This window comes from Cynocephalus volans, unplaced genomic scaffold, assembly GCF_027409185.1.
Source record: "Cynocephalus volans isolate mCynVol1 unplaced genomic scaffold, mCynVol1.pri scaffold_35, whole genome shotgun sequence".
Lineage (NCBI taxonomy): Eukaryota > Metazoa > Chordata > Mammalia > Dermoptera > Cynocephalidae > Cynocephalus > Cynocephalus volans.
In genome coordinates, this window is record NW_026902463.1 from 1,266,414 (window position 1) to 1,288,720 (window position 22,307).

The following is a 22,307-nucleotide window of genomic DNA, read 5'->3' on the forward strand; positions in this document are numbered from 1 at the left end:
ATGGCGAGTGAGGCGGGCTCCCGGAAGGAAGGGGCTTCCGCCGAACCCTGGATAAAGGTAGGTGTGGGAAAGGGCCCTGGGGAGGGAGGGGCCGGTAGGCCTCTTGGGGAGCAGCCGCCAGAGGCCAGTAATGGCGTGGGGTGTGCGACCCTGGCAGAGTTGGGTGGGACGCCCGAGGAGGCCTCCGGGACCGGGGTTGAAGCTGTGCAGGAAAGCGAGGCCTTGGCAGAGAGGGAGGCGGCGTCGACCGGGCAGGAGGTGGCGCCAGTTTTGTTTGAGGCAGTGGAGGTGGTGGAGGTCGCTGTGGAGGAGGAAAGAGGAGAAACCGGAAGAGGCTTGTGAGGAAGGAAAAGTCGACGACCAGGAGGATAAAGAGCAGGAAGACGTGGTGCTGTGCTTGTGGATGTAATGGCGGTGGCGGAGGTCGTTGAGTGGCAGGAGGAGCAGGAAGAGAAGGGGAAATCCGAAGAGGGACAAGGGGAGAGAGAAGTCGAGGAGCAGGAGGATGTGGTGCTTGTGTTGGTGGATGTTATTCAGGAGGTGGAGGGAGTTGAGCAGGACGAGGAGAAGGAGGAGCAGGAGCAGTGGAAGGGGGAGTGGGCGCAGCACGTGATGGACGGTGAGAGAGTGGTGTAGGAGCCTGACAGGGAAGAGGAGGAGGAGGAATTTGAGGAATAAGTTCAGGAAGAAGACCTGGGGGAGGAAACTCTGATGCAACTTGTAGAGCCTGAGGAGAAGCTTGAATAGAAGACCCCGACACAGACTCTGTGGAGCCCCATGTTGTCCTTATCCCCTCTGTAGTCACTGGAGGCCCTTCAGTTAGAGTTGGAGCCCGTGAACAACCAAGCCAGGAGGGCCTTTGCTCGTTTGAGGCAGAACCTGGTGCAGAGACGCAGGACTCATCTCGGTCACCGAAGGGCCATCATCCAGGGCATCCCTGGCTTCTGGGCCAAAGCCGTATCCTTTTGAATCTCGCTTTGTACTGACCAGTAGGAGCATGGGCAAGGGTAATAGCAATCGATCCACGGGACAGCTCAACATGAGAATATACAGGCTTTTCTGGCCGGTTGCTCAGTTGTTTAGAGAATGGAACTGATAGCACCAAGGACCAGTGTTCCATTCCTGTACTGGAAAACATCTACTTGGGGGTTGTGGGGGAAGGTACAGACTGAGGGAAGACGGAGCTGCAGCCACACTCGTGCAAATACAAATACTTATGGCACAGAGACACTAACTGGGGCGGAGAATTAGAAGTCATTCTGGATCAGTGTCGTGAATAGCACAAAGGAGTTCTCATGTAGAAAAGGTGTTTGAAGGACAGGCTTTCCTGACAATAATGCTGTAGGAAAGTGTATGAATTCCCACCCTAGTCAGTAAGAGCTGATAAAGTGCATACTTAGATACAAGCAGATTCACTTTTGCCCCTAGTACATCAGGGACACATAGAGCTCAGCATCCCTCAGAAAGGAGCCCCTCCCTGTGTCAACGTGGACAGTCTCCCATTTAAGGCCACACAAGGCTCCCATTGCCTTGAGTGTGTCGCATGAAAGGCAGGGAGGGCACGGTGCATAAGGTGTGGGAGACACAATGTGTGAGGTGTGGGAGACCCCTGCGCAACACACTCTCCTAGCTGTTTATACATGCTCAGTTGCTTCTAGCGCCTACTTCCGTAGCATGGAAAGGCTCCTTGACCTGAGGCAGATTGTGAACCACCCCGAGATGTTGGCCATGATCAGCGATGAAGATGAAGACTTGCTTAGCTACATGATCGACTTGGAGGTCAGAACTAGTGAGACTGAGGCTGGAAGGTTGAGCGGGGAAGGATAAGAGAAGCAATACTTTCAGGCAAACAGAAAAGGGTAGGTGACCTGAAGAGAAATTTTAACCTTCTCCACTTTGTCATGACAGGTGGAGGAAATCAGGCATCCCATTCACTGCTGCAAGATCATGTTGTTCTTTCGGAACAACCCGTACTTCCGGAATAAAGTGATTATTAAGGAATATCTCATTAATGTCACCGGTAGGAGGTGGATCCCAGGATGGGTAGTGAAGGTGTTGGGTTTATCATCGTCAGCATGCTCCAACCCCTTCCTGTATACTTTTCTTCCCTGCAGGATACAGGGCATCTCATTCCACTCCAGTTCAGTGGTATCAGGATTATGAACATGAGGCTTATAGCCGCAGGCACCACAACAGCAGTGTTAACTTCTTCAACTGGTTTTCTGACCACAACTTTGCAGGATCTAACAGGATCGCTGAGGTAGGGCCTCACTGCGAAAATTCAGAAATGACCAGGGAGGGTTCCCAGCCTTCTTGGGAATGGTGTCTGAACCCTGAGCGGTCCTGTCCTGGTTCCCCTAACAGATCATCTGTAAAGACCTATGGCTCAATCCCCTGCGGTACCACATGAGGATGCAGGTGCCTGGACAGGGAACCGAGAGGGCAGGTGAGCAGCTCAGGAAGTAGGGGCTGAAATGCATGTTTTTAGGTACCTGGACACTCATTTCACAAGTGTAGAAATTGAAAGACAGGGAATGACACAAACCAGGTCACCCAGGGCATCAAGATGAAACAGGAACGTTGGAGAAACTGCACTGCAAAACAAGTTATAGCTGGGGAAGCTTAAGCCCACTGCACTATAGTCAGTGTCCGGAGTCGTTTGGACAGAAGCAAAGCTCAATCCTTTACTTCTCTGAACTTAATTCCATGACAGCCAACCCCACCCTCAGTCATTTCTCCACCCCCTTAAATTTTGGCTCATCAAATGTTCCTCCTTTCACCCTTTCCACAAAAGGCTATGAATATTTGTACAGTCTCTCATTCCTTTCTCTCATCAATTTTCCATTTTGGTAATCAGTGTCTTTTAATTTTCTTGTTTATCTCCTTAGCTTATTCTACTCATACAGAGAACACTGGCAGTGGGGCAGATGTTACGGAGAGCAATTTCTAACACACGGTAAGGGGAAATTGAAGAGGTCACAAACGGGGAAGGGCTAGTTTTTCCTGGGCAGGACCTTGCATAATTAAAGCAATTTTTAACATTTTTCAGAGAAAATGAGTTTTTATGTGTGTTTGTGTGTTTTAGAGTATTCCAAGTTTTTGAGTTGAATATCTCGGAGCATCAGACTTTACCTAAAAAAGCCAAACTTCTAAAAAGTGACTTCAGATACAGTGTTCTCATGCTCAGGATTGAAAGAAAAGCCGGTCAGGTGATGAAAAATGCAGACAGCAAGACACTTGGATAAAATCGGATTGGTGTGAAGGAGAAATAAACACCATCAAACATATGTGTCTCTGTGTGTGTGCTTGTGTACCGGATTGGGGTGAGATTCTACATAGGTCAAATCCATGTGGGATTTTTAATTCTTTGTCCTGGAACTGTCAGTCTGTGGAGGATCTGGGCTTATAAAGTTGTAGAGAGCAGATACACCAAGGTTTGGGATTCCGTCTGAGGACTTTTTTTATTCCTTCCCCACAGAGCAGGGGGTTGTGGAGAAAGAAGAAAGGAAAGAGAAACAGTTTAGTTTGACACTTCTTGTTTTTCCCAGGAATGTGAGGGTAGTTCAAGGAAAGGACCTAGTGATTACAGAAGTAAGATAATCAGGGTGAAATTTTCTTGCACAGGGCTCCTCCAAATATCCTCTCTTGTGCGTTAAGAGAATTCAAGGTGGAAATATTAAAGTTCGTTTCTCTTCTGAACCAAATGTCATCCTTAGGTAGATGAATGCACAGTGCTTTGCTGGGACAATCAACGTGTCAGGGCCAGGGTTCCCAGCAACATTTTAAGAAATGGGAATATATGGTATATGAAGGGACTGTGGGAAAGGACACAAAGGGATGAGGGAAGGCAGTGAAGGTGTGGCTTTGTTTCTGGCAAAGGTGACTAAGTGAAAAGATAAACTTTTGGGAAAAAGCGGGTCTCCTTGTAGTTGTATGTGAGTCCCGTTGTTTTTCCAGGTGACTGAGTTTGGGCAAAAAATATAAACAGAGCAGGGAGGTGGAGTGGTTAAATATACAACTGCTAGACTTTCACCCATGTGCTGTCTGTCCCTAGATGATCCTAGATGTAGATATTATTCTTAATATTCCTATTTTCAGATGGTCTAAGCTTTTACCCAAGACCCTGTGTATTAGGTGAAGATCCCAAAATGTAAATAGGTAAGCCATTATGAGTACATTCCTTTCTTGGTATACTCCAGTGAGAATGTTGTCTTAGTAAATGATACCCCACACCGTATTAGGAACCCAGAAACCTTTCATTTTCTGTGGTGTTTTCAGCATGTTGTGCATAAGGTTAACATAAAAGGAAAGAATGGGACAGGCTTTCTAAGCAACTTGGTCCATCTTGATCGAAACAGCAGGAACCTTTTCCGGTGCCATGTGCTGCTACCTATCTTCCATTGTGCTTGTAAAAGAGAGCAGTTCCAGAAGCCCTGCATGAGAGCAGGTCAGCAGATTTCTGTGTGCCCTTTTCTGAGTATTTAGCTGCAAGTTTAGGGGTCTTACTTAGCGTTTAATGAATGGAGAAAAGGTTAGGAAAGGGTTCTCGAAATACTTATCTCCCGCTAGCCCTTGGTTGCCAGTTTTAACTGTAGCTGCTCTTGGAGTGAAATGTGAGGAGAACTTCCATGGAGGGTCTAGCAAAACCGTAGCTGTCTACTGTTGACTAAACTGCTATTGCCTAGTGGCTTGGTCATGTCCACCCAAGAGAATGCAGCTTCCTGAGTTTCGTCCTTGACTCATAGGTGTAATTCAGTCATATTACTGCTTTCACATGGTCCCGCTGTTTTGGGGTTACCAAAAGAAGTGTGAAATTGTACATTTTCCCTAATGCTTCCTTCCATGGAGTATCAGTGCATGTGGGCCTCATAATCACATGATTAATTTGTGAGCATTCTGACTTGATATCTCTGAACCACATTTGTTTTTCCTGATGTCAGTGTCTTGGTATTCTCTGTTTAAAATTCAAATTGAGTGTCTACATTTCCCCAGGTTTCTTTCTCATTCTGTGTGTGAGTGTGTGTCTCTTCCTCTGACTCTGCCTATACTTTTATCATCTGATATCATTTATCCTTGCTGATGTAAACTGAACACTCACATCTCTACAGTGGTTTCAATATTTTCATCTCTTTGCTTTGCTGTCTGCCACTGTTACCGTTTGTTCATTCATTCATATATAGTTTGTGTCTGAGTCTGTCTCCAAGTGAATTTGGCTGTTTTCTCCATTTCTCTGATTCTGCCTATACTTTTATCATCTGATATCATTTATCCTTGCTGATGTAAACTGAACACTCACATCTCTACAGTGGTTTCAATATTTTCATCTCTTTGCTTTGCTGTCTGCCACTGTTACCGTTTGTTCATTCATTCGTATATAGTTTGTGTCTGAGTCTGTCTCCAAGTGAATTTGGCTGTTTTCTCCATTTCTCTGATTCTGCCTATACTTTTATCATCTGATATCATTTATCCTTGCTGATGTAAATTGAACACTCACATCTCTACAGTGGTTTCAATATTTTCATCTCTTTGCTTTGCTATCTGCCACTGTTACCGTTTGGTCATTCATTCATATATAGTTTGTGTCTGAGTCTGTCTCCATGTGAATTTGGCTGTTTTCTCCATTTCTGCATCAAATCCGTCTATCTCCTTTAACTGAGATTATCTGTGAGTTATTTTTGTGAGTCACGGAAATGCTTTACTTATAGGCATAACTAACCTTGTTACATATTTAGAAACAGGGATAGCTTGTGCACTCACTGAAGTTAACGAGGAGCATAAATCCCACTTGGATCACATAAGAGAGGCTTTCGGAAAAGTCAGTAACAACTACGCCTCCTAGTTCTGCCCCCTTTACCCCTCGCCCCCAGAAGAGAATGAACGCTTTGAAGGGAATGTGTCAGGTCGTTTTCAAGGGCGGGGGTTCATCTTGGGTTTACTTGTCAGGTTTACTTGTAAGTGTTCTGTAAACACAGTGCAGTGGTGAATGGAGTTGATGGTCACAGCCCCTCCAGTTTTTAACTGGATTATTCCTTTAATAAACTTAATCTATGCACAATTTCTTCATGATTTGTTTGTTCTAAGCTATTTATGTATGGGTTTGTCATTGCATGAGAAGGTGTCAAAAAATCTCTTTTCTCGTTGACCTCCTGCAGAGAAGTGAGAGGGGGACATAAACTAAACAGGGCATTCAGAAAGGGCAGGTAACAGTGTGAGCCTATTCTACCTACAGGGTCTGGGTGTTGAAGAAATGTGAGGGCTTCAGGAAGAGATAATTTGGTCTAAAGGCTTCTAAGCCAAAGAACATTCTATCTGAACTTTCATGTCTTCTCAAGAATTCTGGGAGTTCGGGCAATTATTCTTCGAAATGTGGTTTTTTTTGTTGTTGTTTTTGTGTGTGTGTTTGTTTTCCTGCCCTTTTCTCTTTAGCCTCTCTTCTGGGACTGTCATTCTGGGCTTCGACTGTTCCTCAAAACTCACTGGGGCTTGACCTCCATTGTAACAGTGCTAAGAGAGTGGGAAGTACTATTATAATATTTGCAAGATAGGGTCTTTGAGGAGGGATTGGATTGTGAGTACTATGCCCTTGTCCGTGAAGTAATGAGTTATCATGGGTGTGGTTCTGACAACTTTAGAAGGAAAGCAAGTGAGCAGGTTAGCTCTCTTGCTCACCCATTCTCTCCCTGTGACAGCCTGCATTGCTGTGGAGTCACCACCAAGAAGAGGCCTTCACCGGATATGTTTCCTGGACCTTGGACTTCCCAGCCTCCAGAACTGTAAGAAACATGTTTTGTTTCTTTATAAATCACTCAGTTTCAGGTTTTCTGTTATCGGCAACAGAAGTGGATTAATACAATTGGCTTGCTTTATGGGGATCACACAGTCTCCTAGGCTGTGTTTATTTTTTTCTTTCTTCTCTCTTTCTGCTCGTCATACAGGATCATTTCAAGTGAACTAACTAAGTTTTCTGATTTTTTCTTCTGCATGCTCAAACCTTCATTTGAAACCTCTAGTGAAGGTGTCAATTCACATGTTATGGTTTTCGAGCTGTTGATTTCTATCTCCTTATTGAGAATCTCTATTTGGTTAGACATTGTTCCCTTGGTTTCTTTTATTTCTTTGTGCATCATTCACTTTACCTCTTGGACATATGTATGACAGTTGTTTTGGGTGATTTAAAGACTGTCTAATAAGTTCATTGGCTGGGAGTCCCCACCCACCATTTTTAAAATCATCATCATCATCATCATCATCATCATCATCATCATCATCATCATTACTATTTTCCCGTGAATGGGAAGTGCTTTCATGTTTCTTTGCATGCTTTGAAAAGTTTTCCCGTTTGTTAGGTTTTTGTTTTGTTTTGTTTTTGAAACCTGGAATTTATGATTATTGCAATGTAGTAATTTTGGAGAACACGTTATTCTCCCTCACCATGGTTTATTTCTGATCATTATAGTCGATTTTTTAAACTTACTTTTCAAAACTGTTTTGAGTAGACCATACTTGTCGTGTGCAATCACTGATGTCTCTGTTCCATTAAGCAGTAATTTGGGAGACATTTTTTTATGTGCCCAGAACAAAATGTAAGACAGGACAAATAAAAAAAGCTGTCTTGTTCTTTTCAGATTGGCTCAGAATTTTGGTACACCGTCAAAACTATACGAGCAGTTTACATCTGCTCAAGTCTTCTCTTGTGGATTACCTGAAGCCTAAAGATGAGCCTGAGAGAAAAGCTTGCTGTATTAGTCTATTGTTGTTGCTTATAAAAAAATACCTGAACTGGGTGATTTATAAAGAAAATGAAATTTATTGCGAAAGTTTCTGAGGCTGGGAAGTCCAAAGTCCATCTGGTGGTGGCAACAGTGACCCAGGGGTCTCACGCTGCAAGATGGTGGAAGCTGAGAGAGAGAGAGAGCAGAGAGACAGACTCTCCTCTTCTTTTAAAGTCCTCAGAACCACGTCACTCACCACCATTTTTAAACCATTCACTACTGCATGGCGCTATAATCCAATCACCCCTTCAGGGATCCACCCAGAGCGGCCAGTCCCTGAGGTTTGGGGCGGATTGTCCACAAGGCGGGAAAGACCAGGTCCCGCCCTACCACCCGAGCCTAGGACTGAGGGGAGCCTGTGACTGACAGGCTTGGCTCCTCCCTACTCTCCGCCCCTTTATGTCCTTCTGATCGCTCATTGGAGGGAGCGTTTGGGTCACAACCCTGATAGGTGGTTTGGTGGTACCGGTGGCTGCGTGGCCGTTTCAACCAGAGAGGATCCCAGCGGGCGCCAGTCAGGGTGGGCAGCGGGGCAGGAGAAAGCCAGGGAGACTGACAGGAACTCGGGAAGTCTTTGCCGTGCAGTAAGAAACCCTTGTAAACCTTTAGCCCGAGACCTTCAAATTTCAGCCTGGGAAACCCCAGATCCCCTGATCCCCAAGAGACCTCGAATCCGCTAACCTGGACCGACCTCAAACCCCCTCGGCCTGAGACCCCGACGCACCTCAGCTTCAGACACCTCAAATCTACCGTTGACCCACAGGAACGCCAAATCCTCTAATGCTTAGAGCCCAAACACCCTAAGCCTGAGGAATCACAATTCCCCTCAGCCTGGGAAACGCTAAATACCGCAGCCACAGAGAGACTGAATTTCCCCGAGCTCAGAGATCCTACTCAGCCTGGAAACGTCCTTCTGCTTCAAAGACCCCCAAATAACGTCAGTGTCAGAGAGCCTAATGCCCCCTAATGAGAGACCCCAAATCTCCTTAGCCTGAGAGACCCCGAGTTTCCTCAGCCTCAAAAATGCAAAATCCTCTCATCCTCAGGGACCCCAAACTCCCTTTACCTGATGAATCCCAAAGCCTCTCGACCTGAGTATCCCAAATCTCTTCAGCACGAAAGACCCAAAATCTTGTCCTGAAAAACCCCAAATACTATCAGCCTGAGATACCCCAAATCCCCTCAACCCCAAAACCCCCAGAACCTCAGCCTGAGAGACCCCAAATCTCATTGGCCTTGGAGACCCGCAATCTCCTCAGCCTGTGGGATTGCTGCTCCTTAGAGATCCAGACTGCTTTACTCCCACAGTTTTCCAGAATCTCCAGTTGAAGATCCCAGAAGCTTCCTATGAGAAATGTTCATTTCCTCTCAGTGGAGCTGGTGAGTCTGACCCGAGTCCCATCAGTCAGGGGGCCTCAAAGTCTCCATGGGCCTCCCCCAGCCCTCACATCTCAGGACTCCCCTCGAAGATACCTGAGCCTTGACCCTCAGGCACCTTTGCCACCCTTCCTCAGAAGCGTCAAGATGCAGGGGAACTGAAACTGTACAGCTTATGTTAGGTGGTCTGTCATGGCCAGCAGAGACCCTCCCCCTATCCCATCGATAGCCCTCAGACCTCCCCAACATCCTCCAGATCTTGCAAGGTCTCCACATCTTCCTGGTCTGGACAACATGGCCAAGTGGAGAAGACAGAGCCTGGCTGTGCATAATGGTCTGGGCTGTGGCCTCCTCTCAGCACCATCTCTTTCCACAGGAACGTTGGCCTTGTAGCTGGGAGACTCAAGGGTTCTTCCCAACCTTGGAGTTGGAGCAGGTAGTTGCCAGCCTGTCCCAGCACCGAGAGCCCCAACAGGTCCCGGGAGGAGACACCTGAGGGAAATGCAGGGAGTACAGGGCAGAAGCCCAAGGTGAGAGGTGGGGGAAGTCAAGCTGGGCTCCAAGCAGGATCTGTAAGAAGGATGGAGAGGGGAACCGAGTGACAGGAGCTGGTGTCTGGGGGGCCACAGACCCATGGCCTGCAACTCTGTGTGACCCTGGCTGTGAATGTGCGTGGAGTGGGGACAATTTGTCCCGTCTGGGACATGGGAGAGAAGAGGACACTGGAATCAAACTCTCTGTGTTGGGGAGAGCTAGAAAAATGCTGTGTCCTCTCAAACAGGACACAATCTGGGGAGGGCGGGAACAAATGTCTTTATCCTTGTTTCACAGAGACCACCCCAAGGCCCCAGGCTGTGTTCTGCTTGTTATGATTACAAGGTAGAAGAAAAGGCCCCACTCGGTGTTGTGATGTATACAGTAAATCACTGATGAACTATGTTATTTTCTCTAGGCTAAAGATGCGTTCAAAGGCATTTCGATATACTTCTCCAAGGAAGAAGGGGCAGAGATGGGAGAATCGAAGAAAATTTGCTATAGGAATGTGAAAAGGAACTATAATGAACTGATTAACATAGGTTACTCCAAGTGCTGGCTGCAGACCAGCCTGGGAAATAGAAAACAGGTCTTCTGTCCCTGTATTATTATGGCTCTCTCTTAGGTGGCTGCATCTGCCCACAGTTCCCTTCTGTATGGAGACAAATCTGGAGGGGAAATTTTGTTCTTTTTATTTGTCAGGGTATGGCTGAGTGTCGGCACTAGTCATGCAGAGCTCACATCTTGACCTTGTTCAAGACTCTCCCAGCCCATGCTGAGCCACACTGGCTTTGTGGTGCTTTCCATTGCCACCACTCTTTGTTCCTCCTCCCACCTCTTCCCTTTTAGGACAAAGATTTGGCTTCTTTCTAGAGCCCCTCGAACAGCTTTCATGTGTCAATGAAGGCAGGCCAAACTCCATGTGGATGACACTGAGGATTCCGATGAAGAATGGATACCTAGGCAGAAAGGTGAGGGGCCAGGAGGAATTAGAAGTGACCTCCTGAAACCAGCCTGGGTTGATGTCTCGGCTTTATCTTAGGAGTTAACAAAGGAGAACATGTTCTCTCAAAAACAAATGTTCAACAAACAAGCAAGATGCGAAAGAGTATATACAGTAAGAGGCTGTTCATATAAAGGTTTTAAACGTGTAAAATGATTACATATTTTATTTACAGATACAGTAATAAGTGCTAAAAGTATAAAAACCTGAATGTGAGTAAGAAATACCAAACTCAGACGTTATCATCACAAGAGAAGGAGGAAGGGCTGGCAGGTGGCTTCACTATGTCATAGTTACCTTTTTTGTTTGTTTTATTTTTACTTTTGAATTTTGAAATAAAAAGTAGAAATAAAAACATCTCAAGCAGCTGTGGCAGAATGTTGAAATGGGACTGCATGGTGGTGGATTTATCTTTTCCAGCATTATTCTCTGTACTTTTCTATACGTTTAAAGTTTACCATTCTTTAAAGTCATAAAGAAAGACTGGTTTTGCTAAACATTGTTAATTAATTAGTGGGCAATTTAACTAAACCTTAATTGAACTGTAAATCCACCAAAGAGCTTTCTAACCCTAATCTCATAATAGTGCAGTCATTGGATCAAGTGTCTTAGAAGAAGAAATGACTAACCCCACGGTTTGTCACACATCATTATCTGGATTCAGTTAAATCCCCATCTTAGTCAATTTATTGTTTCTTATTGTGGTAAGAAATCACATAACATAAACTCACCCTCCTAACAGTTTTTGAGTGTTTCATATTATTAGCTATATACACACTGATGTGCAAGAAACTGCTAGAACTTTTTCATCTTGCATGACTATAAAACTATACCCATTGAACAACAACACCCCATTTCCTCCTGCCCCAGCTCTTTGCAACAATTCTACTTTGTTTCTATGAATTTGATTACTTTAGATACCTCAAATAATGAACCATGCCATATTTGGCTTATTGTGACTGGCTTATTTAACTTAGTAAAATGTCTTCAGGATTTATCCATGTGGCAGCATATGGCAGGATTTCTTTATTTTTTAAGGCTAAATAATATTCCATTGTATTTCTATACCACATTTTCCTTATCCATTCATTTTTTAATGGATATTTAGGTTTCTTCCACCTCTTGGGGGGAATCTCTCTCTTCCTCTTCTTATAAAAAGCACTAATCCCATCATGAGGACCCCACCCTCATGAACTCATCTAGCCCTAGTTACTTCCTGAAAGCTCCATCTCCAAATATTATCACACCAGGAAGTAGGGTTTCAAAATATGAATTTTGGAGGAAAAAAACCCAGTCATAGCACCCACTCTTTTAACTGAGTTTTTTTCTTGCTGAGTTGTAGGAATTATTTATATATTCTAGATATTAACCCCTCATCAGATATATGGTTTGTAAATATTTTCTTCCAGTCTGTAGGTTGCCTTTTCACTCCTTGATTGTTTCCTTTGGTGCTCAGAAGTTTTTAAGTTTTACATACTTCTCTTTGTCTATTTTTGCTTTTGTCACTTATGCTTTGGTGTCATTTCCAAGAAATCGTGGCCAAACTCAATTTCTTGAAGCTTTCCCCCATGTCTCCTTCTTGAAGTTTTATACTTTTGGGTGTCACATGAAGGCCTTTAATCTATTTTGATGTAATTTTTGTATGTAGTGTAACATAGGGTCAATCTTCATTCTTTTGCATATGGTGATCGAGTTTTCCCAATACCATCTCTTGAAGAGACTGTCCTTTCCTCCATTGTGTGGTTTTGTTCAGCGTTTTTTCATGAAAATCAAGCCAATATATATATATATATATATATATATATATTTTAAATAAATGTAATAGAAACCTTGTCAACACAAGATGAAGCAGAGATGAGGTTTTGTTTTGTTTTGTTTGTTTTTTGGTGGGTGACCAGTTACTTCAGTTGGTTAGAGTGTGGTGTTAACACCAAGATCCAGAGCTCTATTTTTAAAAAACATTTTAAGAAAATTAGCAGTGCCTCCAATAGAAGCAAAGGTCTTCATGGTACTTCAGAAACCATTTTCAAATCACCCTTGGATAATACTTGGAATTGTCACTCTCTAGTTCAGAATTCTCTGTCCCTAATGAGAATCTTCTGAGCTTGGAAATATTTACCCATCAAAACACTGATTTCTCATCACCTTTTGGTCAATCCTCCTTGGGTGGTCTTCAGAGTGGAACAGAGTAAACACCAGAAGGTGAATACCTGAAAAATCCTATTGACACAACAATCTTCCTCATGTAAGATCCAAACACAGGTAAGAGAAGGAGAATGTGCACAGTATCGTAGGACTGCTGCCTCCCTTTTCTGATCTCTTTAGCACAATGGCGGACATCATCCTTTTAAGAGTTAATAAGAAGAGCAATGATAATCACTACTGCTTGTTTTATTTTTGCAATATTTCAGACTTTATTTTAAGCATTGTACGTGAATAAACTCACTCAAACCTTACAACAACCCTATGAAGTTGGTACTATAAGCATAACCATTTTGTGGATGAGAAAACTGAAGTACAGAAATGTTAGATTATGCCTGACATCACAGTCAGTAGTGGTTCAGTCTAATCCAATACTCCTTCTTTCCCTAAAATACTTAAGAGCTGATTAAAACTTTCTTCTTTTGTAAAGTTCATGCTGCCTTACTCATACACCTTTACATTATTCATCTGACTGATTATTTCAACCTGATTCTTCTCTGATGTGCTAAGTGAGAGATACGCTAAGACAGTCTGAGGGGAGCTTGGCAATATACAATCAATTTACATTGTGCCTGGTCCCAGATGAAGACGGAGATAGTTCCTACTCTCTCATAAGGGACCCATTCGGATGTGAGAAGACTGCTCCTAGCCCTGAGAAGTTTGAAGTTTGATTGAGAAACAACAGATAGGAGAATGACTTAGCACTTCATGTATATTACACTATTCAGTAGAAATGTATCCTGGTACTGATTTGAAATGCTCATCCCTGTAGGAAGAAGTTAACTGCTCCTTCCTCTGGGCCCGAACTAGGCAAATCTCATGCTGTTTGTAATCATTTGTATAGCCTGCCACCTCTGTATTACGAGCTCTTTGAGAGCCTGGTCCATAACTGATTATTCTCAGGAGTCCCAGGCCCAACTCAGAGCCCTTGATGACCCCCTCAGTGTTTTCTGAATAATTCCAAATTTTTCAAATTAGAATAGAGGTAACAGGGTCAGAGAGTGCTGAAGATAATATCTTTGAATTAGATTTTGGCTGTAGAGATGGTTGAGGAGGAAAATTGATGTCAGGACTATAAGAGAAATTATTAATCTCAAAACACTTTGGTGAGCGTTATTACATTTCATGTTCACTGTACCATTAAGAATTAGCATGTATGCCAATTTACGGATCGGGAAAGTGAATAGAATTAGCTGGTAGTACACCATTACTTAGGCAGAATTGGTACAGGAACTAGTTAATTCAATTTCAAAGTTAAATATCCCTTCCAGGATATGGCAGTTTGCAGCTCTTAGCATCACTCTCTTAGTTGTCTAGATAAACTTTATGCCAACTGTTTCTTCTCTTCCCAACCTCACTGTTCATTCTCCAGATGTGTTTTGTACCCTCTGTGCTTTCCTACCTTTCTCCTTCTGTCAAATGTCTCCTAGTTCATAGAAGATCCCCTCTTTTTCCCTATAAGCCCCTACCTCCTTCTTTCACAGACCTTGTTGAGTCTCCAGGTAGTCTTCCAGATTATTCTCCCTCCCTCGCTCTCATGTATATATAGAAAGTTGAATCAAAAGAGCCTTAAGACTGTCCTGCCCACACAGGCCTTTCCCTTTCTCTCTGGTATTCAGTCACTCCAAGTTTTTCCAGGGATTGTTGAACCATTAACTAAAGTCATGCATGTGAAAACAGGTTGCAAGCCCTAAGGAACGAAAGAAATGTATGTTGTCTTTTAATATGTGATTCTCACATTAAAGGGAATATCCAGATCACTGTTAAATAATGAATCTATTTTGAAGAATTTGTCAGGAACAACAGATTTACTGAACACAAGGGACTCAGAGAAGGCCCGGAAACGAGTGTCCCCTCCTGCAGAAGCAAGTACCTCCGTACAGCATTCTAGAGAAAAATTGGGTAAGAGAAAATAATTTGGGGACTTTATTCCCTCTAGGTCCTTTAGAAAGGTTGATGAGTATGGTCTAGATATGTGGCATAGACTTTCGATAGACCTGTGCTTAAGCTGGACTAAGCTGAGACCAGAAGTTAGATGCTGTATTGAATAACATGTAAGAACAAACACTAACTCTGAAGTCACACACTTGTTATAATCCACGTAGAATCATTTGGACCTTGGGAAGACATTATAAATTCTCTGAGCTCATTAATGCTAATCTGTAAAATGAAGATAAAGACCAATGGCTCATATATTGTTTAAAAGCACTAAAATAAATATACATTCAAGGTGTCCAATAAATCCATCTGTGATAATAGAGACCACATTTTCTTACTGTATATCCCTGCCCTTGTTCAATGCCTAATATGTAATGCAACTTCAACAAATATTTTATGGATAAATACATGCATGAATTAACGGTTTGTGACTAGAAAGTTTCGGAAGTTAATCCTGATCCTGGGAATCCAGAAACTAAAATTGAATTATGCATCTGTAGTCAGTGTGGGTGTAGAGTCTTAGTCTCTCTGAAATAATAGTTAAGAGGTAGTGAAGGGGTGGCGAGCCAGAGTATGTAGAAGGATAGACAATAATTTGATGGTAGGAGATTTCACATATTATGACGATACAGGGACAAACACTCCAGACTCCTAACTTCACTCACTTAATCTTCTCCAATGTAGAACTCAAGAGAAAGGAGATTGAAATGAAGATGTGTAGCCTGCGAGAAAGGGTCATGCATACAAAGAGGTCTGTGAACCTCAGGATGATGACTACCTGTGTAAGTGACCCTTTTGGCCCACTCATGGAGAAGGCTATGTCCCGGTACAATAATTTTATCTTGTTGTTTGAACCCAAATCATTCCTTTACTCTGGTGGCTTGGAGTACAGGATTGAGGCTGAATTATGTAAATGCTGGGCTCTTTCTGAAGCTCTTTATATCCAGGAACACGCACTATACTTTTCCTAATCCCTGTTGCTCTTGCCTTCAGATTGTGAGCAATGCCAGGACTACTTCATCGACAGCTGACTGGCATATAGACACCCTACATTTGAAAAGGACAGTGCAGTGGACAAGGGGCATCCCAACCACTCAGCCCTCACTTTGCCCCCTGGGCTGAGAATTGGGCCGTCGGGCATCCCTGAGGCCGGGCTTGGAGTATGGAATGAGGCATCCGATCTGCCGTTGGGTCAGCACTTTGGCCCCTATGAGGGCCAGATCACAGAAGGTGAAGAGGCAGCCAACAGTGGCTACTCCTGGATGGTGAGAAGGGCCTACCTTAACCCCGTCTTCTGGCTTCCTATATCCCTTCTGTGCCTTTGTTGGGACATCACCTTCTACATGCTAGAACATGGATAGTGACAACATGGTTAGATCTGTGTACTTAGTGGTCTTTGCATGAACCTGGAACTCCTATTTAAAGGTCAGTGGGTGAGTGGGAGAAAAGTGGCACAGAGACAGAAAAAGTGCATTCTCCCTATGGTGCCTCAGCTCTGACGGGACAAATCAACTCAGATGTGTAGATGATGCTGAGGAGTACACAGCATGTGTCACCATTGGCGGCTGAATCCATGCAGGCTCAAATGCATGGATGACAGTAGAATAAAATAATTCTGATTATTACCTGCCCATCAAACCCAAAAATGACTAACTTATTTTTCTGAAACTCAGATCACCAAGGGGAGAAACTGCTATGAGTATGTGGATGGAAAGGACAAATCTCGGGCCAACTGGATGAGGTAAGGCCAATAGGTTTCGGGTTCCAGCAGGGACACTCATCTCTCTCAAGCTCGGCTTCTTTCCTCCTCAGCATGCCTCCCTCGATGGTTTTTACACTCTCTGCTCCCCTTACAATGTTCTTTCTTATTATGAACATCCAGGAAAAAAGAGGTAAAATAAAAACACTACCATTTTTTAATCAAAAAACTAAATCTCTATGATAGACAAAATTGGGGCACCAGGATAAACCCTGAGGAGCCTAGATTCATTGGGGATGCTGGATTCACACTTTAATTTATCTAATCAGCATTTATTAAGCATTTACTGTACTCTAGTTTAGAAAATGGAGTACATCTCATGAATAGATCACACAACCCATGCCCTTGTGAAGGACTATTGCAAGCATAAATGAAACATTTGATTATAGTAGAAGTACACAAGGCCAAGACAATGTAAAACAAGGGACCTTTAATCTGTGAGGACAGGAATTCTTCCCAGCTTCAGTGAAATTAAAACCTGAAGCCTGAGAAGTGAGCTGCAGGGTGGTCATGGACCTCTGTGCTGCATGGACCAGCCCCTTTCCATGAAGGTTCTTGTTTTATTAGAGGATAAGAATAGGGATATGCTGTTATTATTGTGTATTATCGTGCTAGGCCAAAGGAACATCTAAGTTTCTATGGGAACCCAGGGAGGCAGATGAATGGCACCTGGGTAAACTATGGGAGATTAGAAAAAGGTCTTTCAAAAGTAGATAGACTTGGGGTGATTATAGAATGATGTGAGCTAATCTAGAAGCAGAGTACATGATTGATTAAACACCAAATTCTGTGGTATAAGTAGAAATCGATTGAGAGTTTAGAGAAGTGAGAAGTCAGTGTTTTATGGCCAATCATGGTGGAGGTAAGTCTGTAATTGGGCTTTGAAGAATGGTTAAGTAGGCAAGGGGGGAAAAGCATTCCAGGCAGGATGAGCACCATAAGCAGGACTTGGAGAAAGAGGCTTAGGTATGAACAGCAGGTTCCTGGAGGAGGGTAACGGCATGGCCAGTCACAGCATGGGGGCCTTGACCATCTGGTGACAAGCCCAACATGGCCCTGGCAGGTAGTGGAGACTCACTGCCTGTTATTTTCTGTCCCTTTGTCTGCCTCAACCCCAGGTATGTGAACTGTGCCCGGGGTGATGAGGAGCAGAACCTGGTGGCCTTTCAATACCATGGGCAGATCTTCTATCGAACTTGCCAGGTCATCAGGCCGGGCTGTGAACTGCTGGTCTGGTACGGGGATGAATATGGCCAGGAGCTGGGTATCAAGTGGGACAGCAAGTGTAAGAAAGAGCTCACGGCAGGGAGAGGTAGGCACCACATTATTCTTTAAAAAGGACAGAAAAGAAAGAATTCTCCTTGGGAATTTTCATGGTACAACTGTTAAGTAGAGTAAAATGCAGTCTGAAGTCAGAAAAATTTCAAATCAGGTGTTTCTGAAATTAAGGCTTTGTTTTATATGCATTTGACTTTTAGGGACAATTTATATTTTAAAATTTTTGTTCTCATTTTATTTTTTTAACTACTTTATATGCAAAATATATAACAACCTATAGTCCTGACAGGCTTAGAGACAAAGAACAAGTTCTCAAGCACCTACCGGCTGTTTCAACAAGGCAGTTTCTTCTGGCTCTTTTAATTATTTCTTAATTTCTTCCGTATTTCTAAATAACATACATATGTTGTTTTTCATTCATTCATTATTTAAGTTAGTTGTCATGTGAATTCTTACTCTGTGCCAGACAATGTTCGAGGAATAGGAAATATGGATAGAACAAGATGATCAGAATAAGTGCTATTGAGCAGCTGACATGTGAGTTAGGGAAACACGCAGACACACACAGGCATGTGCATAAAATGAGATAGTCATTCATGCTTTCAAGAAAACTAAGCCAGAAAAGTGCCTAGAGATCATCATGAGGGGAGGGAGGGTATGGCAGGGAACATGAGGGAAGGTTCCTCTCAGGACATAACATTTGAGAGGTGCAGAGTTGTGCTCAAATGTCTCCAGGCAGAAGGAGCAGCTCGTGCAACAGCTCTGAGGCAGGAGAGAGTGAGGGTGTTTGAGGAATGGCTGAGACCACCCAGGTGAAGGAAGCAGAGAAGAGAGCAGAGGTCAGAGAGATACACAGAAGCCTGGACATATAGGGCCCATGATTCCTGCCAAGACACTGGGGATTTTCCTGAGATGGAAACAATTGTGGAATTTGAGTTAATTTTCAGAAAATAATCTGCAGTGTGTAATCCCCTCAGACGCCACATCAGTCTCCAGGTAAGAGAGGATGGTGGGTTGGATAAAGATGGGAGTCAGGAGGAAAGAAGTCTGATTAGGGATACAATTAAAACAGAACTTCCTATTAAATTTGAAATGTGTTAAGACTGAATGAAATACCTCAAGTAGGAATACTTGATGTGTCACCCAAGGAAGAACATATCTTTATTTTATGATTTGTGGACACTGAGATGGAAGCAATCCATAATCTAGTTTAGGCAGCAGGAACCAGAGTCCTTTACTCAAGGGGGCCTGGACCACTCTGAATCCCACTTCCTGATGGAGAACCCGGTACACAAGAGTCCTCAATTAAATGTCTTTGACTGGGGAGACTCAAACTCAGGTGTACTTACACATGCTCTTTAACTCTACACTGCCTTCTACATTTGTGCATCTCCAAACGAAGTGGTTCCTGACTTACTAGATCCTTTTCCCCTCATAACAAAAGTCACTAAGGATGAGTCCATCCATAATAGCCCCTTTTCGTGTTGCTATAACACAATACCTGAGACTGGATAATTTATAAAGAACAGAGGTTTATTTAGCTTATGATTCTGGGATAGCTGCACCTGGCATGAGCCTCAGGCTGCTTCTACTCATGGTGGAAAGTGGTAGGCAGCTGGCGGGTACAAGCAGCAAGAGGAAGCAAGAGAAAGAGGTGGGGGAGGTGCTAGGGTCTTTTAAACAACCAGCCCTCATGGGAACTAATAGAGTGAGAACTCACTCACTACTGCCACCTTCCGGGGAGAACAGTAATTCATTCATGAGGGATCTGCCCCCATGATTCAAACAGCTCCCAACACTGCCATATTGGGGATCAGATTTTCACATGAGTTTTGGGGGGACAACACATCCAAACTCTATCTCCATCTATGTAATCCAGAGTTATTATTTCTCAGTAGAATAAAATAGCTGCAGATGCTCTATCAGGAAAAGTACCCAGAGATTAGGGAGAGAAGAGGATATGATATGACCTAGAAGATAATTGTAGTGTGTGTGGGGGGGAAGTCACTGCAGTTCCTTCTGTATAAAGACTGAAGCTGCCTCTGATGCTATTGAAGGTCCCTGGTTTGGCTGATCCATAGACAAGGCCCTTGATGTGGGCTTTCTAGATTTCTGAGGAAGATGTAGTAAACAAAAACAGAATGAAAAATAGACTGTAAAGGAATGCTTGGTGGGAGACAGCTTGTATTAACACATGAGGAATGATTAGTGGAGCAGGCCTTACTATACAACAAAGCAGATGGCCCAGTTGTCTACACCTCCCCTGACCAAAACCTTCTTCTTTCAGCGGAACCAAAGCCAGAGATCCACCCTTGTTCTTCATGCCCTCTGGCCTTCTCCAGTCAGAAATTCCTCAGGCAACATGTGGAACACAATCACTCCTCTCCAACCTTCCCAGAGACATCTGCAAGAGAACATCTCCAGCCAGGAGATCTCTGTGCAGTGGGTCAGAATCAGGAGCAGCAACATCCTGATCCACACAGCTGGAATGATGAGGCCGAAGGTCAAGAGGCCAAAGAAAGGTCCAACCCTTATATAAGAGGACAAGGCACAGGAGGATTTCAAGCACATTTTCCAGCCCGCCCAAAGGCCAAATGGGGAGTTCTAGGGAGAGTGAGATGGAAGAAGAGTCCAGAACAGGCCAGAAGGTGAATCCAGAGAACAGAGGCAAGTTATCTGTGGGGGTAAGAATCTCAAGAATTGCAAAAGTCAAGTGTGGAGAGTGTGGGAGAGGCTTCAGTAACAAGTCAGGCCTCATCTGACACCAGAGGACACACACAGGGGAGAAGCCCTATGTTTGCCGGGAGTGTGGGAGAGGCTTTGGCTGTAAGTCACACCTCATGCGACACCAGAGGACACACACAGGGGAGAAGCCCTATGTTTGCAGGAAGGGCAAGTGAGTCAGCAGTAAAACCACATCTCAACAGAGAGTGTGTGGCCACCACACACCTCCACAACCCAGCACTGAGGGAACTTCAGAGAACTTCTCTTGACCTCTCATATTCCCCAGGAGTGTAGAGACAGATGTGACCGATCAAACACACCCTCCATTTTCATGACCAGAGATGAGGCAGAAAATGTGGGAGGCAGGGGTTCCTTAAGGGTTCATGGTCTGTGGACGGGTGCGGATCCCCTCCATGTCCCACTTGGCTCCCCTCCATGTCCTTCTGGCCTCCTGTTCCAATAAACATCATCCCCAGACAAAGCTACAGTGCAGGCTGTGTACCTTGTTCTCAGTCCCAAAGGTGGGAGAGTCCAGGAGGCCACGGAGAACTTGGACTCTCAGCTGGGTCTCATGGGAACCAAGCCCTGCTTAAATCACCTCCTGGGCCCAGGGAGAGAACCAGGGGAGGACATGGAGACTGAGATGGGCCAGGAGGGGCCCGCCTCCACCAGCACCCCCGTGGCCTTTCCTGTTTCCTCTGATCTCTGTAGCCTTAGAGGAAGAAGCCAGGCAGGGACGTGAGTGGGAACTCAAGAGACAAGGAAAAGGAGTCAGGAAACCAGTTCGCCGAGCCCCCAACCCCTTCTCTATGGGTCCAGTCTTAGGCTGGGTATCAGGCATCATAGCAGAGGGGGCAATTGCAGCCCCAGGATCTGGGGCATGTTTACAGAGCAGGGCTTCGGTGGTGGGGTGGGCCCAAACCCTGTAATCACAGAGCCCTCCCCAGCTGTGGGCTCTTGGTCCCTGATCCTCCAGCTCCTGGAAACAGCGTGAGGGTCGTGGGAGGAGACCACTGCGGTCTTGGTCTGAGGCTGCCCGACATATAATTTGCATATGCTCCTAGGTAGGTCATCTCCCCCAGACCCAAACGTCCCACCTGTAAAATGAAGTCTCTGGAATTGGGGAGAGGGAGGTGGGGCCTGGAGAAGGGAAGGAGTCATGGGACAAATCTGCCTGGGCAGGTACCCAGGAGGAGAATGCTCTAGGAGGTGGTAGATGGATGGAGTCATGGGAGTAACCTTTTGGGGACTCCACTGTGACCTGTCTGAAGCTGGGGAGCTTGGGATGGGGTATAAAAGGCTGGTGTCCAGGGCCAGGGTTCCACAGAGGAGCAGGGGGGAGAAGGGGATGGTGCCCCCTCCACTGCTCCTCCTTCTGCCCCTGGTCCCTTCTGGGAGTGAATCCTCACACAGAGAAGAAAACCATGTCTCTGCACAGACTGAGTGTGTCTTCAGTGAGAGGCCGGTGGGCACTGGGGAGAAAGCTACTGATCCTGTGCCGGGTGGGCTCTGAGCATTGGGGGCACTGCCCAACATGGAGGCCCCATAGGTCTCAAGGCCCTGTCCAGGCACAGCTCCAGGGAGCTAGGTGGACAGCCCACAGGTTCAGACTTGAAGACCTCTTTCCCTCAGGGCTGTGACTGGCATACAGCATTCGACGTGGGAGCCAATTTCTGATCAGATTCTGCTGTTGACAGAGAGAGAGGTGGTGAGTTCACAG

At 44.7% G+C, this 22,307-nt stretch overlaps 1 protein-coding gene across 1 annotated transcript in view; it reads left to right on the forward strand.

The window, feature by feature from the left end:
- Positions 1–22,307, forward strand: part of LOC134369083 (histone-lysine N-methyltransferase PRDM9-like) — a 31,035-nt gene continuing 8,728 nt past the window's right edge. The window contains exons 1-6 of the mRNA XM_063085265.1: positions 1–57; positions 802–957; positions 15,888–16,091; positions 16,500–16,567; positions 17,704–17,897; positions 20,151–20,385. Coding sequence (XP_062941335.1) covers positions 1–57; positions 802–957; positions 15,888–16,091; positions 16,500–16,567; positions 17,704–17,897; positions 20,151–20,385 — 914 coding nt within the window. The remainder of the gene's footprint in view (positions 58–801; positions 958–15,887; positions 16,092–16,499; positions 16,568–17,703; positions 17,898–20,150; positions 20,386–22,307) is intronic.